The following is a 13,335-nucleotide window of genomic DNA, read 5'->3' on the forward strand; positions in this document are numbered from 1 at the left end:
CAAATAGCCGAAAGGTATATGGCCTTCAATTAGAAGTTATTAATTAAATTCTTATAAACTAAGTGCTTATAAGAAAAATAATAATGCTGATCATGTCATACATCCTTTGTTTACTTTATAAAAACCAATAACCGAAAGGTATATGGCCTTCAATTAGAAGTTATTAATTAAATTCTTATAAACTAAGTGCTTATAAGAAAAAAAACAATGCTGATCATGTCGGACATCCTTTGTTTACTTTATAAAAACCAAAAACCGAAAGGTATAAGTGCTTATAACAAAATATGTGCTCATATTGCGCACAATGCCTTGTTTATTATAGAACAGCTTTATTTGATTATTATAAAGTAACAGTAACATCCTTTATACTTTTCAAATTACAACTCTTGAAATCCAATTGACTCCATTTGTGGAATTCCACCAAATCCCCATTTCCAAGCATCCTACCCTCTTTTTATCGTTCTCAAATGACAACTCTTAAAATCCAATGGACTCCATTTGTGGAATTCCACCAAATCCCCATTTCCAAGCATCCTACCCTCCTTTTATCGTTCTCAAATGACAACTCTTAAAATCCAATGGACTCCATTTGTGGAATTCCACCAAATCCAATTAATTGAATCCATTTGTGGAATTCCACCAAATCCCCATTTCCAAGCATCCTACCCTCTTTCTTACTGTTTCAAATGACAACTCTTGAAATCCAATGGACTCCATTTGTGGAATTCCACCAAATCCAATTAATCGAATACATTTGTGGAATTCCACCGAATCCCCATTTCCAAGCATCCTACCCTCTTTCTTATGGTTTCAAATGACAACTCTTGAAATCCAATGGACTCCATTTGTGGAATTCCACCAAATCCAATTAATCGAATCCATTTGTGGAATTCCACCAAATCCCCATTTCCATGGATCGTACCCTCTTTTTTATGGTTTCAAATGACAACTCTTGAAATCCAATGGACTCCATTGGTGGAATTCCCCCAAATCCAATTAATTGAATCCATTTGTGGAATTCCACCAAATCCCCATTTCCATGGATCGTACCCTCTTTCTTATGGTTTTCAAATGACAACTCTTGAAATCCAATGGACTCCATTTGTGGAATTCCACCAAATCCAATAAATTGAATCCATTTGTGGAATTCCACCAAATCCCCATTTCCATGGATCCTACCCTCTTTTTATGGTTTCAAATGACAACTCTTGAAATCCAATGGACTCCATTTGTGGAATTCCACCAAATCCAATTAATTGAATCTGTTCGTGGAACTTGTTTTCTTTTTCATTTCATCAAAGATATTATCTCCCTAGTATATTGTGCAAAGAGATATGTTAAAGCAGGGTTCCATGGCAAGCGACACTTCGATTTGGAATTTGATGGATTTTGAGTGGAATTCCAATATGCCTTAATACTGGACATGAATGNGGTAGTTGGTCATGCGATGGGAAAGTTGAAAATGACGTACCTCTGTGCTGTTTGAAAAAGATGCGGTAAATAGCAGAAGCATCTGGATTCTCCTTATCCACTTGGTTCTTCAATTTGACAATGTCATGGTTGACCACTTTGTGGAACATGTATGGTATGTAATAGATGAGAGCCAATGCACCAAGAAGGAACGGCATGTATTGGTACTAAGTTGTAAAATATTATAAGAGTAATAAAATTGAGAATCAAAAATTTGCGTGTCATTCATATTTGGCGCTATACATAGATGAGAGCCATTGCACCAAGAAGGAACGGCATGTATTGGTACTGAAGTTGTAGAATTATTATGAAATTGTAATTTTGGGCATACAATAACGACAACAAACTCAACTTTTTATTTTAAGTTGGAGGCAGCATTTGATTCTTTATTTGTACGGTATATAGCATGAGAGACATTGCACCATAGTATAAGAAAGCCGCGGCTGGAATGATAACATCTGAACTTCTCTTGTTCTATCTCTGTCGTATTTGATGACTATTTGTTGATCAAGAAATCAGTAATGTAGCATCTTTAATGGTATATTTTATTGGTTTGTCGTTAATACTTACTTCTCAGTGCGTTTTAGAAATTAATGATATGCTCTTGCATTATAAAATCATTGTAAAGGAAAAATCAACACTAAGAAATTTAAACAAGCACAAAATGGCTGGGCTGAAAGAACTCAAAAATTAATGAGGTGCCTCGAAATGCCTTCGCAATATTTCAGTAAAATCTTTTTAGAAATCAATGAAAAAGTACATCAAGATAATACTGTGAAAATTTCAAGCCAGCACCTTCAAAATTTATCATTTAAACTGACAGGAAAGTTGTCATCTTGAATATAGTTCTTATGATTTCAATTTTAGCGAAAAACTATTGTTTCCACAAAATACCCCTAAAATATGTCCAAAATTAGTTCAAGTGTTCTATTGGGTACAGATTCAAAGATATCTAGCAACAAAAAAACTTTTTGTGAAGGAAAATAAGAGAAAAATTTCAAAAACTATCTACCAATGATAAACTGAGCATCTTGATGTTCTTATAAAGCTCGGAGACAGAGATGGAACAGCAATTAACTGAAAAGACAATGCGGTACATATTCCAGCCGCGGCTTTCTTATACTATGATTGCACCAAGAAGGAAGGGTATGTATGTACCGTACTGAAATACTGGAATCTAAGAGCCTGAGATTTGAGATAAGTAGTTCCTCAGAATTCAGGTTTTTCTTCGGACATTTTCAAAAGGAAATTCAACTTTGAAAGCTCGGTATTTAAGCCACTGAACCAAATATAAAGTACGAAGTAATAAGTCTTTTTCACTCCACTAAAATACGAACAAAGTGAAGCTTTTCAAAAGCTTTAACTCTTTTTGCGTGAGTCACTCATATTCTTACCTGTTGATAGAATGTCTTTTCCATTGGTTCACAGTATTCGTTCGAATCTTTATTCAACTTTTTCTCCGTTTTACATAATTCACCATTATACATTCCATCTGTATCAATATCTTTTGTGATACCAAAATATGCAACGTCGTCATTCCGACCGTAAAGTTCTTTGTAGATATAAACACCTTGGATCCAGCATGTTGCACCGACGAATGCTGGAAAGTCTTCCGAAACCATCATTTTTTCTAGAAAGTAAGAATACAGTTGAAGCTCTCTAATTCGACGTTCTACTATTCGATAGGCTTCACTATTTGATAAATGAAAGCCATCGTCAATAAGAAAGTCTCAAAAATGTCGCTCCCTTATTCGATGAGAATCCAATTCCAATTAAAGATCGAATTAGAGAGCGAGAACTGTAGTTAAAAGTTAAAGCATTACCCATGATATTTGGATAGATACTTCACTGTGAAAATTTAAAAGTTTATAACTCGTGATATTACGCAATATATTTCTATACGGAAGTACCCAAAATAGCCCGGATGTTTTCCCCTAATTTTGAGCTTACGTACTTACCACTAACTATCCGAAAGTCCACATGCATAACAATCAAATAAAATCCTGGTTGAACCCCTGTCTAAAAGTTGGTCAAAACTTTGTGTCCGGTTAGAAAAATACCCTACCATTTCACTGATAAATTAGCTCTCTATTTTCATTGAAATTCAATGCACTCCAAAACCACTCCTACAATTTTTGAGCTATTGAATTTCGAAAGAAATACTTATTTCACTGTAAGAAAACCTTCCACTAGGGCTGTGAGCAAGGGGTGTCTGCGTATAAATATTAAGTTTTGCTCTTACCAGGTATGATGCAATTGAATTTGTCACTATACCAAGAGATTCCACAAACCATTGATGTGATCAACAGGACTTTCACCATAAAGATTCGGGAATATTGATCAAATAAATTGTCATCTCGCTGCTTGATTTTGATAGTTAGGAAGCTCTTGAAATCACCTGCAATCATCGCCATTTTGAATTATTGTTTTGTTATCCCCTGAAAACAGATTTATCGGAACATTCATGCATCAGTCTGGACTGGTTCAAAATATTCTTTCAGCATTGATCTAACGCGTATAACAACATTAGAAACATTGAAACACTTTTTGTGCCAACTCGATGAAAGTGTATTTAACTTTCAGGATAATACAATGGTGCATTTAGTTCAAAAGTTCTATCATGATGATTGATTTCAAATACTGAATTAAATGAAAGACTTTCTTGGCAAAATAACAGTTCGTAATGGATGAGGTATTCTAACTAAACCCGCTTATCTCTTCAAGTTGCCATGTTTTATGGCCGTGTCAATTAATTCTGCACTGCTGTACTATCAGAATACTGGACAAAGTGCTATTCAAATATATATAACGCAACGCTATCCGAATCTCTGTCATTTTGGCGTGTTTCACTCATAGATTTATAAAGCCCGAAGGGCTAGATGTTGTGCTTTGTCTCAAAAGTGTGTCGTGGTTACATGACATTACAATAAAATTTCAGCGCTTGACCAATTAGAAGCTTCACGGGCTTTCGAGAACAAGAGCAACAATATCTTTTGCGATATTCAATTTTTTTTCCCTGCTATGGCTTAAAACACGACATCTAGCCCTTCGGACTTTATAAATCTGTGGTTTCACTGCTAAACGACCTTTTGGAAAGAAAGTCACAAGTACAGTAGAGCGTAAGTATCATGTACCGTTCCTACCGAAAACTTATCTTTTACAAATGAATGACGTCACCATCTCTCACAATAATCAAAAGCTACAGAAAACTTGAAATTTTCTAAATTCGTTGATCGATTGACGTAAAAAAACTTTTGAAATCTAGTTCACTTAATGGGTGACTGAAACCAAAAAAACCTAAAGCTTCAAAATTAATCCATCTCTCTGAGATTTAATCCTTCGAAAATATAGCTTTGTGGATACAGAAATCAGCCTTTTAAAAACAACTTTGGACACAAATGAAAGTTTCAAAAAATCAGAAACGTTCTCTACTAAAAGCCATACTTAACTTTAAAACTTAAAAAACTCGATTTTTTAAAACATTTAACGAAAGTAATTGTTTCGATATAAGCATTACAAGTAGATTTACGAATTCAGGAGATTTTCGGCTGAACTCGAGGATACATACAGTGAAATAAAGCTCATGTAAAAAGACTCAAACTTCCAAAACTATTCATGTTTGAAAGACCGTTTCATTAGGTTAGAAACATAATTTTGAAAACCAAAACTTTTCATGGTAAAAATTTCATAAAAATTTGCTATTTTCATAAAAATGCAATTTTTCAAACGCTCATTTCGTCAAACCATCAGCGAAACCACAACTTTACGCCACACCACATCAACTATCAGAAGTCACCACTTTCAACAAACGTAAAACATTTTAACTTTTTAATCCAATTTTTAATACGATATCCAACCCTAATCACCTACCATTATCACAATCACTAACAAATCCCATGAGCTTCAACAAGACAAGCCATTTGAGAGTCATAACAAAGCATAGAAATTCCCTTGACAATGTTATTGACAATCACAACTCATTACGCCGTTGTCTAGAGTTTAGAATAATTTAACGGATTTTTAATTCATTGATTAGAAATTATCATAAAAATTATCGTAAAACTTTTTAAACAAAATCAGTTGTGATTATATTTTGATTGTTTTGTTTAATAGCTTTGTTTTTCAAGGAACTTTATTATTTTTTGATTTTAATTTTTTTGTACTTTATTTTTGTTTGTCAAATATTTTAAACATTGAAAATCTAATTCAAATATCATTTGAAGATTTTATATTTTGTCAATAAACCAGCCCCCTGACACAGTTGTTCCTACATTGAAAGTAGATAGAGATAATCTCTGCAATGGAGAACATAAACTCTCTGTGATATTTTACCTTTTATGGCTGAGAGACTCTCTACCTGTGATACTTTCATTGATGGATCCTTTTTGATAACTGATGTAAGAATTTCGTCAGTTTGGTTCAAAGATTTTAAGAGTTAGAGATGTATCGGGTCTAAAACCCAAAACATAAGAGACATAACCAGACGTGATAATTAATAAATTATGGTCGTTTTACGGTATCCCTAGACGATGCTATCGTCCGTTTTAGAGGGTCAGTAACCGCAGGAAAATATATAAGTGCATAGTCGGGCGTATAGTCGGCATCAATGAAGTATAAGCCCGAAGGGCTAGAATCAAATCTCCTTGGTAGGATTTGAAGCCAACAAATCCTACCAAAGTTGCGTAGCCTTGAGCAGCTCGCCTGGTTTTTACACAAATGACAGATTGAAACTAAAATTTACCACTAAATTTTGAAAAAATAACAATCGTAACCAAAGGAACTGCTAGATTCAATCTGTCGTCAAAAATACGTCACATTTTTTAAGGCTTCACTTTTTCTTGCCTGAGAAAGGTTAGAGATTCTACTCTAGCCCTTCGGGCTCTAAACCATTGAGTTTCAAGCCCGAAGGACTAGAGGTCAATCTCTTTGGTAGGATTTGAAGCCAACAAATCCTACCAAAGTTGCGCGGCCTTAAGCGACCCGCCTGGTTTTTACACAAATGACAGATTGAAACTAAAATTTACCGCTTAATTTCGAAAAATATATCACTCGAAAACAAAGGAATTGCTAGATTCAATCTGTCATCAAAAATACGGCGCATATTTTAAGGCTTCAATTTTTCTTGCCTGAGAAAGGTTAGAGATTGACCTCTAGCCCTTCGGGCTTGAAACTCAATGCTCTAAACTCAATGATCGGCGTCATATAAGGGCGTCAGGGTGGTTTACGGAAAAAGTGGCGGTAGAGTTTGGAACACTGTAAACACCTCCGCCACTACTTACTCCACCCGAATTTATCGTCTTAGGTACCCCTGGAAACTTCTCATTTAGATTCGAACTGTTTTATAATGAGAATGCACAGTAATTTGTAAATCATTTAAAACCACTTTTAATCCAAAATAATTTAGATAAACTCGTTCCAGATAGTTAGAAGCCAAATTAATGTCCATATACACAGGAAAAAGCAACACACCCTTTTCTAACAGACCCGGTAGGATTTTTTCAGCCAGTGGGGATAAAAACATCGGACTGAAACTCGATGAGGATTGATATTCCAATAATTTTTATAGCTGGGGTTTCAATTCTTTTGTTTTGAAGTCAGAAAATTTAGTGGGGATGAGGAAAATAGGATAATATTTTGCAGTAAGGATTGGTGTATTTGATTAGTTTCAATGGGGACAAAAAATTGAGGATAATTTTCCACCGGAGGTGATATTTTGGGCAGATTTTCCAGTGACAAGGGGTCCCAATAGGGCTGTGAGAAGGGGGTGAAGTAGCCTATAAATACCGTATAACCAAGTATCTTTATATATGCTGAAACCACTCAGAAATATGCTATTGCTTCTATCGAGCTTACCCCTCCCCCAGTGCAGCCCTCCTCGATCACGCTATCACACTAAAAAGAAATTTTAATCACACTATTGGTCGAAAATATTCTCTCATCACACCATCAAAACCAAAAAAAACATTTCGTAAATCAAGTATCATTTTGAACTCGTAGATCACATTATCATGTAAACCACTGGGATGAGCTGGAGTTTTTACAAGATACTTCACTAATTGGTCACTTAAAGTGATAGAGATGACGCGTTCTTTAGAAAAAGTAAAAAGATTCTTTTATTACATCTTAACGACCAACCAAATCAAATAAGAGCTTATAAAAACTCCAGCTTGTCCCAAACCACCGGAGGTCATTCATCAATAGTTTTAAAAACAGGTTTTCTGACACCCCTTCTCACAGACCACTGGGAGCCCTTCCCACTGGAAAAATTGGTCAAAATATCGTCCCCAGTGGACAATTATACTCAAATTTTTGTCCCCGCTGAAAATAATCAGATAAGCAAAATATTTATTGGGCTATTTTTTCCATCCTCACTGAACTTTCTGGCTAGAAAAACAGCGGAATTCAAATCCCCAGCCATAAAAAACATATCAATCTCCATCGATTTTTGGTCTGCAATTTTTACCCCTGCTAGGTGATAAAATTCTACCGGGTCTGTGCGAAGGGGGTGTTTTCAGGATTTAAAACAAATTTCCAAATCATACCAAATACTTTCGACGAAAACAATCAATACTTAAAAACACACTCCTAAATCAATCCAATTCACATTTGTCAAAGAAAAAAAATCATAAGACAAAATATTTTTTGATTAGCTGGTAAAGACGTAAAGGAATTGTTACTGGGAAAACTGAAACTTACATTTTATATGTTTCTTGCCAATGTCATTGATATCTTTTTCCATGAAGTATGTGCTTGACAAAAGATGCTTAACCCACGTTTTTGTGTAGTGCTGATAATACGTCATAATAATGAATCTATTTATTTTATTGTGGTAAGAATAGATATGAAAGGATAAGTGATTTTTTATTAAAAGGTAAACACAAAAATGGGAAAATATCAAGTCGACACACAACGTTGTTCTAACATTCATTTTAACGTTATATGGATGTTAAGGACGTCGGTGAAATTATTATGACGTTTTGTTTCGATCTGGAATTTGATAACCTGAGATCAGATTGTGATTGTTTTCTGCTCACTACGCTAAAGCTCTAAAAAACAAAACAACCTGACGAATATGCTATCTTGAATTTGTGAGGACCACGCTCGTTTAACCCTTTGAGTGCCAGGGTCCTTTTTTCTAAGTTTTTTTTAAAAAATCGCTAGTTCAAACTTTAAGGGCTTATATCTCCTGATCTAGAAGGAATTAGAAGCTCGTATATAGCTCGTTGGATAGCTTAGAGTCTCTTCTTTCTTTTGGGCGCCTTCGGCGCCGCCCGATTTAGGAAGGGCGTGGTGGGCGGCGGCCAAGGGGGGGGGGTGTAGGTTAGGGAATTAAAGCAGTCAGGCCCGCTGCGCGGACCTGACTGAACTGATGAAAAGGTGCCCAGTGGTAAAATTTCAAATCAATTCACTAGAAGACAGAATAAAGTAAAACAGGGCCAAATTTGGAGGTTCTTGGATCACTCGTTGACCAAAAATAGTCAAAAAACGGTCAGAATCTCAAAAAAGTGAATTTTTGTCAATTTTTTGCATTTTTTTGACTTTTTTGCTTAAAATTTCGCTGGAAAGACTCACTTTTGAATTTTTTTTTGCTTGACCATAAAGGACAATCTAATTCCTACGAGTTCGACCAAAAATAACGATTTCTAACTCAAACTGGGCATTACAGGAGGGCTTCGCCCTCCTATATAGCCCATGTCGTATATATACGACATCGGCACTTAAAGGGTTAATAGGACTGGGATAACAACAAAGTTGCGTGATTGTGTTTAGAAATAGGGCGCCGTATCAGAAAGATTTAGTTTTTGACTTTCTGGCCCACAACAGGATTTTTGTTGTAGAATTTTCCGTCGGAGGACTATTTTCCTCAGATGGTTAATTTTTTCAAGGGCTTTCAGAGGTTTACCGTGCGTGTAAGAAAATTATGACCAGCTGTTATCAGGTTAAGTTATGACAGACAAGGAAATATGAGCTGACATGGATCGGGTAAGTACCAAAGTCGACACAAAACGTTGTTCTAACATTCATTCTTACGTTACACTGTATAGATGTTAAGAACGTTAGTTGAATATTGTTGCTACAATCTGGGTATTGACAGACAAGGAAATATAAAACACTCATACATACATACATACAGAGGGCAGGGTTCTCTAAAGTTTCGGTTTGTGGGGAAATTCCCTATTACCGTCCACAGGAAAATCACTCCATAATATTCATAATAGATAATATTTCCTCTAAAGTTTTATTATGATTCTCATGACAGGCTGGAGACTTAAAAAATGGTCCGATTTCATTGGTTGAATTTTTTTGACTTGATCCTTGGCAGAATCCCTGTGGGTTTTTATTTTTTCAAGATTTTTCCCCCGATAAGATAATAGTTTTAGTAGCTTTACGTATCGACATTTAAAGACCCTAGAATAGGATTCACTGTTGTCGAAAAACAGCATAAGCCGGGTTTTTCAATTTCTTTGGCAGGACCATACACGTTTTGCTTTTTATATTAGAACAAACTATATAAGAACATAAGGCTTCGATGGCCAAAAATATTAAGAACAAGTTAAGAACATTTTAAGGGCTTTGCGGGACCTAAATAAACACCTATTTTCTTACCAGGAAAATGGACAAAAAAACTGACAAAATGGTCGGGGGGGGCCAAGCCTGGGGTCCTGTGACATCTTTTTTACGACCTAGCCGTTTTTAGTCTATTCCAAAGAACAGTATATTACAAGATATTTTTGAGAGGGAGGACGCGGATTAGGCCCGGGAAAACCTTTTATGACCAAAATAGTGACGCTATAGGCAAAACTGCAAGGGGAAATGAGGGGTAGAGAATTAGCTTATTTTCAAAAGGCAAAATAAACTAAAATGAAATACAGCCACTTTACTTTCAAAAACATACCCATGTCAGTACGATCAAGACAAGATTTGACGTCAAATCACAGGAGAGACTGACAGTTAGTTGGAACACTTTTTGGATTAAAAATCAAAGCGTTAAGAATATCTGGAGGCTTCAAAAATTTTGGATGTTCTTATTAAAACGTGTATTTATTCTGTGGAAGTCATTAGTGAGTGTTCGAACTGAAGAATTTTATATCTTATATCAATATCGCATTTGCTCCTTTCACAAAGATATGTGTTTAAAAATCAAGCACTTAGAACTCAGAGGGCATAGCGTCCCTCACATGACTAAAGGTTCAATCTCAAAATTAATACCTTACAAAATTTAGAGTTTTACTGTGGTGGTCATCTTTGAGATTGTCCTTTTTTCATGTAGAGGAATAGTCAATATTTTCATATGACAAAAAGGCCAATCTCAAAGGCAGATCAGAATTGCAAGATTTCCAATATTCCAAGACACTTATTTTGAGATTGGACCTTTAGTCATGTGAGGGACGATAGGTTTAAAGGCGTTATAGGCGTTTCTGAGAGCTGAAAGAGATTGAGTGGAAATTGAAATGATACACAATGTAATTGGATTATACAGATTTATATTTAAATTGAATGCAAAATAATTTCAGGAGTTTGTAAGTTTTGGTTGTTTTTTATTTATGTTTTTGATGCGGAGAAGATTTCACCATTGACCGTCATCTTCGGGCAACGGAGCCTCTTGGGCTTCCTTAATGAGTTGTTGTGCAAAGGCTAAACGTTCTTTTGATATGCCAAGGCTTTTTTCATCTTCGCTCTTGTTTTCTTTGAACATTCTGGGCGCCAACTTTTCGCTAACTTTTTTATGATGGCTGTTTTTTTCCAAGTTTGACTTAACTTTTGATGGTTGACCAGCGTTGGCTGGAAGCAATCCACACTTCTTTAATTGTTCAGTTCTAGTTCTAGTTCTAGTTTTATATTTGCATAAGACAAAAAATGCCTAATCTCGCAAATTCTACGTAAAAATACAAAAATGAAAAGGTTTAATAGCTAAGATAAAGATATAAAAATATAGAATAAATAAGTAATTTATACAATTTTAAATTAGATTTATTAGATTAAAATTCAGAAAAAAAATTTAAAAAGTTCAAAAATATTACAGTAATAAAAAGTGTGTTAAAAATAGTACACTAATAGGGGACGCACTATTTGCAGGGTCACGTGAGAAAGGTGTTTAAGCTGAAGGAGAGCACATACTAGAATCGAGGTGAACAAGAGTCAAGCTGGTCGCTAGAGGATAATGTAGCAAAAAACATAAGTATGAGCATAGACTCAGTGGAAAAACGGGCGCAGATTTAAGTGTACACTAGAATATTAAGCTATGATCAATAGAATTTTTGAATTCTTTTTCAGTTTTCAAATTTGCAGTTCTAATTGGTAATTTGTTCCATATTTTGATGGTAGATGGAAAGAATGAGTTTGAATAGCATTTAATCCTGCCCTGAATGGGCTGATATTTCACATTTGTACAACGTTGTCTAGCTGGGTGGATGCGGCTGCTGTCAACGAATTTGTTTCCTGACAAAATATCAAATAGCATTTTTCAATTTCGATTTGGATTCTCTTGTTCTAGTGTTTTCAAGTTTAAGTGATTTTCTTAGATCGTTTGGGCTGACTTCTGAACTCCATTCCCTACAGATCCAGCGGATAGATTTTCTCTGGGTCATTTCGATTTTCTGGGTAAGGGATTGGTTATCAGTTGGATCCCATACAGTGTTTGCATATTCCACCGTTGGTCTGATAAAGGTTTTATAACACTTCAGACGTGTTTCTTTGTCTGCCATTGATAGGTTCCTCTGAAAGAATATTCGGGTGTTATTTGCTTTGGAAGTGGCAAGATCGATTGTGATTTCTTCCAAGAGAGATTATTCGAGATTACGACACCGAGATATTTAGCTTTGTTAACAGTTTTGAGCTGTTGACCATGGATTTCATAGGTTTTATCATGAATTTTTCGTTTGTTGGTGACTCTGAGGTTAAAGCATTTGTCTGGGTGAAACTCCATGGACCATTTGTTTTCCCATTTTACCAATTCGTCTAGGTCTTTTTGAAGCTTTTCGCAGTCTTCCTGTGTGTGTATTGAGCGGTAAAGATATGCATCATCGGCAAACAGCGCAATTTTCGATTTTACTTCAAGTGGCATGTCATTTATATAGATTAAGAATAGCAGCGGCCCGAGGACAGTTCCTTGGGGGACACCTGAAATGACGTTTGAGTTTTTGGAGGATTTCCCACGAACAACAACACATTGGGTGCGATGAGATAGAAAGTCTGTAACTTTGATGGAGTGAGTGTTAATTCAACGCCATTTCGATCGACAAAAGTAACCATTTTGGGTGCCAACTTTTCGATAACTTTTTTATGATGGCTGTCTTTTGCTAAGTTTGACTCAACTTTCGATGATTGGTCTGCGTCGGCTGGAAGCAATCCACACTTCTTTAATTGTTCAAACTTTGATGGAGTGACGGTTAATTCCACGCCATTTGGATCGACAAAAGTAACCATTTTGGGCGCCAACTTTTCGCTAGCTTTTTTATGATGGCTGTATTTTGCTAAGTTTGACTTAACTTTTGATGGTTGACCTGCGTTGGCTGGAAGCAATCCACACTTCTTTAGTTGTTCAAACTTTGATGGAGTGACAGTTAATTCCACGCCGTTTCGATCGACAAAAGTAACCATTTTGGGTGCCAACTTTTCGATAACTTTTTTATGATGGCTGTTTTTTGCTAAGTTTGACTTAACTTTTGATGGTTGACCGCCTGCGTTGGCTGGAAGCAATCCACACTTCTTTAATTGTTCAAACTTTGATGGAGTGACGGTTAATTCCATGCCATTTCGATCGACAAAAGTAACCATTTTGGGCGCCAACTTTTCGCTAACCTTTTTATGATGGCTGTTTTTTGCTAAGTTTGACTTAACTTTTGATGGTTGACCACCTGCATT

The 13,335-nt window shown here is 35.7% G+C and overlaps 1 protein-coding gene across 1 annotated transcript; it reads right to left on the reverse strand.

Moving 5' to 3' along the window:
- Positions 1-1,337: 1,337 nt before the first annotated feature.
- Positions 1,338-3,908, reverse strand: LOC136816805 (uncharacterized). The gene is made up of 3 exons (XM_067073131.1): positions 3,713-3,908; positions 2,865-3,100; positions 1,338-1,637 (listed from the first exon to the last, which is right to left on the reverse strand). Exons 1-3 carry the CDS (start codon positions 3,882-3,884, stop codon positions 1,338-1,340), a joined length of 708 nt encoding a protein of 235 aa, XP_066929232.1. The 5' UTR covers positions 3,885-3,908.
- Positions 3,909-13,335: the final 9,427 nt, after the last annotated feature.

Source organism: Clytia hemisphaerica, unplaced genomic scaffold, assembly GCF_902728285.1.
Source record: "Clytia hemisphaerica strain Z4C2 unplaced genomic scaffold, Clytia hemisphaerica genome assembly, whole genome shotgun sequence".
Lineage (NCBI taxonomy): Eukaryota > Metazoa > Cnidaria > Hydrozoa > Leptothecata > Clytiidae > Clytia > Clytia hemisphaerica.